The 6,000-nt window shown below is 44.7% G+C and overlaps 1 protein-coding gene across 1 annotated transcript in view; it reads left to right on the top strand.

Annotated features, from left to right (window-relative positions):
- Positions 1-2,912: 2,912 nt before the first annotated feature.
- NQR (ARP protein (REF)) overlaps positions 2,913-6,000 on the top strand; it is a 127,154-nt gene continuing 124,066 nt past the window's right edge. Inside the window, exons 1-2 of the mRNA XM_087385010.1 lie at positions 2,913-3,122; positions 3,284-3,379. Coding sequence (XP_087241136.1) covers positions 3,325-3,379 — 55 coding nt within the window. The 5' untranslated portion in view covers positions 2,913-3,122; positions 3,284-3,324. The remainder of the gene's footprint in view (positions 3,123-3,283; positions 3,380-6,000) is intronic.

The raw sequence follows: 6,000 nt of genomic DNA, 5'->3' as shown, positions 1-6,000 counted from the left end.
AGGTTCTATTTTTCAAAACGTGCCAGTAACAACTGAAGACCAACATTTGACTTTTGGATTTTTATACAAGTCACTTTATGAAGGGAGGGCCAGCCATATGCTCACTCCTCTTCCTACCTTTTCTGCTATATTATTCATAGAATTACAATTCTCTCTGGCCCAAGGCAACTTCTCACAAGATTCATGAGCGCATTGCACATATTTATATTAGTTTGTGAGAAGGTGCAAAATGTGGTGATGTTAGCCTTAAATTCCTCTTGCATATTCTGTGGCCACGTGAGAATGTGCTCTAAGACCCTTTAGAAGGCATTCCCACACATTGAGAAACAAGAACATAATTTGTAGAGAACGTATTTAGAGTTATTCTCACACAAATCCAGCTCTCTCAACATGGATGTAGGATATTAAATTGCCTCTGCTAACATCCTAGATTTTCTCAATGTTAAGCGCAAAGATAGCGAGCAAGTGATTATTGGGCATCTCCAGTTGGGGTCTCCCGCAGTTACCTGACACCTTCTTTGATCTAAAGAAATTGGTTTGCAAATGGTGCAACCGGTGTGCTTTTCAAGAGAGCAGTCTGTAGGATAAGCTTAGACAAAGGGGAACATTGACACCGATTGGCGTGGCATGGTGGATAGTTGAAAATTCATCACATGTGTTGTGACGTGGGGATGTGCTCTTAGAGGGCATTCACATGTCTTGCCGATCTTCAATCCTTTGACTTTGGGCATCTAATGTAAGGAGTTGTTCCCTTGTCTTACGCGATCTACAAAAGGTTGAAACTTAGGACGTGAAAGCTTGAATGCACTGCTGCAACGACATTCCATCCAAGGCGAATCCGTTGTTACCATATTCTTGAGGCTAACATCACCCCAAATACCAATGTTAATAGAGCTCTCTTGAGATCCTCAATCCTTGACGTAGCTTTTGGGAATACATCAAATTTGGTTGAAGGGCAACATGAGAATGCCATCTTGGAGCACATTCTCATGGACGGTCCAGTGAAAATGGGTAAAAATATGCAAGGTATGGCAACGTCTTTGCATAGCAATGGCAATTCATAATTTTCGGATCGTTGTAGCAAAACTTATCGAAATTCCTTGCAAGACATTAGCTCCCATCTCCTCAAAGTCTCCACCCTATTTTTATGGCTAACTTCACCAAAATCCCCGATGTTATCTTTGAAAATAGTGAGCTCCCTTACACAGCTGATGAAGAAGGTGAATTTCATGGACAAATTCTACCATTAGCCTTCTTATAGAAACGGTGACTTGAAGTTGTTAATGTGGGAATGCCCTCTTAGGGGGGTTTCACACCCCTCCGTGGATGGGTGAAGCCCCCAAATCTTGGTTTGAAGATAAAATTCATGCCCATCTGCTATCGTATTCACAACTGGGCGGACAACATTTCTTCAAATAATAAATGCTACATGTGGATTACACCAAAAAAGGATGGGCCAACTAGTAAAATCGGGTGACTTGTGGTGGTGGGACCCAAGTTCGGATCCTGAATTCATCGGCTAATTGGTTTCCTTCTTGTGGACAAGTTCTGGGCCAGGCCGTCCAAAAACTTTTCCATGCTCAGCATGACAAGGAGGCCAGGACGCCAGTGCAATTCTTAGATGATGTCGAGCGGATCGGTGTGAAGACCTCTTGAAGCTGGCCTGGGTGTGAAACCCCTCTTAGAGCTAGTCCCCAGGCACTAGACAAGTAGGGGATAGCAACCTAAGATCACTGGTGGGGTGGAGATTGTAAAGTGGAACATAATTTCAAAGCTGAGGTCCCATTGTGAGGTTGAAATATCCATAGACTGGCTACTCACATATGGGCAACATTGTCTTACTGGGCAAGCACAGCTGAAGTCTTCCTTTTTCGGGCCGAAAACTTTGGGAGTGGGAGTTCCCAGGCGCTGGGAAGTGCCCATGCGCACCCTTTTGGCCTTGCTCATCTTGAGTGTCCGAATTTCCCGATGATTAGAGTTTAATTTTTATTTCTTAGTGGTGGTTGTGCCTAGGTATAATTCTTTAGACATCGAAGCTAATTCCTCTGGGGGCGGGTTGGGGGAGGTTGTACACATGGGGACTTGTTGGGTTAGAGGTCATTCCCACGTATGCGAAACATACGTTCCACATTTTTATACGCTAGTTTATCAGGATGTCATGTTAACATTGCGAGAATGAATGGAAATAAGCACGATTTTCATTCTTCCTGGATTATCATGACATTCCAGCCAAACATCGTTCCCAGTTCCACTACAATTCTAGCGACTGTTGTCAGAACAATCGTAGGAGCCAAAAGTTTTTGTTTGTTCTCACGCTACGTTCGACCTTGCAGGCTTAAGGGTGGTTACAAAGCCAAGGGTGCCCTAGAGGTGCCCAACTTGTGGGTAGCCAAGAAAAGCTTTGGAGAGTCTTCAATGGGCATGGGAGTTACACACCGCCCAAGCAAGAATCTTTATAAAAAGGGAGCATATAATGGGAAAAGATCCTATACTTGAATCTGATTGGTTGAAAAATGGGTGCCCAAACTTGGGCAACCAAAGTTGCCTGCCCAAGAAATCTCTTATCATGGGCACAAGGTGGCAGCTGACTCACCCTTTGGACTCCCCAAAATTTTTGCTGTGTGTAAAGGGGGGTGCCCATCTAGAGCAATGGAGCATCCTGATTGGCTCCCCCTGGCACTCTTTGGTGTGTAAAGGGCCTAAATTTCAGCTCCTCGTTGCAGGAATGCGCTGGTAATCGAGATCATGAGTCGAATGGAGTGCCCCTAGGAAAAGGGAGCGAATCTAGCATGTAATGGCAAGGGAATCTAGGAACGGGAATCTAGCATGTAATGACAAGGGAATCTAATAAGATCCGGGGAATCTATTAAGCTCCAGCTCACGTGCACCGCCGATGATCGTTAATGTCCGAGAATGATGGCATCCCCATCATGCCAAAAGCACCCTTGCTCAGTATATCCCACGACCTTCTCTTCTCCTCAGCTTATAGCAATTGCTTTTTACACCTTGCAATTTTGTTTCTCTTCAGCTTTTTTGCCTTCCGAGTCTTGCTGATCATTAGAGAACCAGACTTTGCACGTTGCTTGCCCAGTAGCTGCTACTTCTCGACGTTCTGCCTGCTGGTAGGCCTCATCTCAGCCCTTGACGTTCTCCAGTGTTATAATGTTTGTTCAATGCTTTTTGAAGCTGCGCTCGTCTTCACACTTACACTCCCATGCAGCAAATTTGAATGGACTGTGCACTTAAATCCATCACAATGATTGCTTGCTATTTTTCGGGCCAGGTCGAGTCAGGTGGGAGTGTGTTCCTCTTTGTCCGGCAAAAATGAAGCTTGGACCGCCAAGGGTAGCACTCATCACAGGGGCGGGCTCAGGAATTGGTAGATACTTTTGCTAAATTCATATTTTCAATGTCTTTGTCAGGAATTTAATGTAACTTTGCAAATTTTAGAAGAAGAGTCTGTCGATTGTTGATGCCTCTCTCGAAGAGAACTTACTTACAAACTGACAGGGTCAATATCAGACCAGTATCAATTTTCCGTCCTTCACCCACTCAGCTATTTTTCAGTGAAGTTACGTACTTAATGTAAATAGGCACGCATGCATTGCAAATAAAACGAGCACACAGATTGTAGATGCTGACGATGTGTACTATTGGCTAATTTCGATGACCTCCATCATGTGAGATGCCACATAATTCGCATTACAAGCATTTTGTGCCTTCCATGTACATGTAATTCGGGTAAAGAAATAGGAGGTTCAAGCGGTATCCTCACCTGTTCCACCATCGTTACCTTTGGACATGTAGGTATGTGTATCAAAATACAAATTGGGCTACTCATATGAATTAAGCGTCCAATAACCTTGAGCTACTTATATGACTATTTTATTGGACAAAAGACAATGTTTTATCTGGATTCAAGTCTCAAACCCACGAAGAACTCATCGAAATCCAAGCAATGTAATTACGTATTCTGAAAGGTTTAAAACATTCCTTTTTTTGAAAATTCCATGACTAGGGCAAAAGTAATTTGTCAACTCTCCTCTATGTACAAAATACAAGTTCTTTATTTTTTTTTTCCGAAAAAACAGTGCTGATTATATTACTTCGAAAACAAGATACATGAGGTCAGTTTTGCAGCTGACGGGGCTGCGTTCACAAAGTGGACGCAGCCCTAAAAAGAAACAGAAAGCTCTCTCTCACGGAGGGATCAAGCGAGTGTGAATGAACAGCCAGAGAGGTGGTGAATAACGCCATTGAAGGCCCTGAGAAGTATGCTCAAAGAAGAGGCCCTGCGTATCCCAATCACGGAGGAAACATCTCCGCTTCTCTCGGCCAGCCCGGGAATCGCCCTGTATCTAGTCCCACTGGCCTCTGAGTGTGTGTATAATCTCACTCCAGATGTCGGTCATGACCTGGGCAGTCGGAAGAGAGGTGCCACCGAGGATCTACGCGCAGCGCGAGGTCCAAATGTGCCATCTAGCGATGCTGCTAATAATCTCCCAGACTGGCTGCCTCTCCTGAAATCCTGTGTCCGCCTCTGCCAGGTGCGGCGGAATGCCCTCTGCGGCCCCCAAGTCCCCTGCGTGATAAGGAACATGGGGTCCTGCGGGCCTGCCTCGAACAACTGATGAAAACCAGGTGTGGTGCTGCACCAGCAGAATGCGCCCCAAGTGATCAAACCTAGCTTCGGTGCTGCGCGAGTAAGGATCCCGAAGGTCCACCTCCACACTTCTTGGGCGCGAGTGCAGCTCCACAGGCAGTGTTTTGGTGACTCCTCGTCCTCATGACAGATCTGACAAAGTCCATCCTGACCAACCTGCCGCAACCAGCTCCCCACCGGAAGACCCTTGTGGGCGAGTAGCCAAAGGAAGTAGGAAATCTTCCGCGGCCACCAGCTCTCCCACAAGGCCTTCCAGAAGGCCTGCAAAAATAGCCTGGAGATACCCTGAGCATACCAACTGGGCCGCTGGGTGGGTGGGCGGCGCTGCATCCTCCCAAGAACTCTCCTGCCCAATGTTGTGCTGTAAGCGAAGAAAGGGGTCGGCCCCTGGCCTGCCACAACCTCTGGCCATCTCCACTCTACAAAATACAAGTTCTTTAGCTTAATGTTGGTTCTCTTTTTGGGGCGGATGTATGTGGTACTACGCTTCCCTATTGGGTGCATTCCATAACGTTTATATAGGGATACGGAACTCTTTGTTTCATCAAAGAATATTGGCACTTGTGAATTCATGGGCTAATGTATCTCTTTTAAACTTTAGTCAATCCAAGTTTATTTGTCCCAATCTTTCCAGTTATCATTATATATATATATTACCTGACTCTGTGTAATAAGAATGTCTCACATTGACTCAAAACATCTTTGAAAGCTTATTTCAGTGTAGTTATCTAATCTTATATCACTTTGAAAGTGATTATGTGTCCATGTACTTATTGGCACAGTCAATGCAAACACGAATCAGGGACAAAATGCTCAAGTGAGAGGAAATGTAAAACACCACTGTAATTGAGGAAGGTATCTATAGAATGGAAAAGGCAACAGACCACTTAATCCCTGCTTGTGGGATGAGTCTTATAGTGGTACCAGTCAAAGCGACTGTCTATGGCTTCATTCCAAATGATATTTGTAATCAATCAGAGCATATGTCACGGGTTACGTGCTGCAAGAGAGTGAAGAAATGCATGGTATGCAGCAAAAATATAGCATTTGAAGAACAAGTTTAAGCAATGCATGAATGGTAATGCAGTACATGGAGGGGCAATCAAAGATTTGCAATGCCAAATCACATTAAGAGAAGTTTGATGCATATACATGCATGATCTGAACCAGGGGCTAGGAAAGCTGCCAAACTGCAAGATTGCTAATTTACTCTAAGGCTCTAAGATGGTGGGCTGGAGGGACTTCACGTTCAGCTAACATTGGAAAGGCCACCCCTAATAGAACTTGTACGTGTATAGCTCTAGGAAAGGTGTTCATTGGATTTCAGATTTCATAAA

Source organism: Dipteris shenzhenensis, chromosome 14 (assembly GCF_047967505.1).
Source record: "Dipteris shenzhenensis isolate YYH24624 ecotype China chromosome 14, Dip_SZ_1.0, whole genome shotgun sequence".
Taxonomy (NCBI): domain Eukaryota; kingdom Viridiplantae; phylum Streptophyta; class Polypodiopsida; order Gleicheniales; family Dipteridaceae; genus Dipteris; species Dipteris shenzhenensis.
This window is presented reverse-complemented; position numbering and strand designations above follow the sequence as displayed.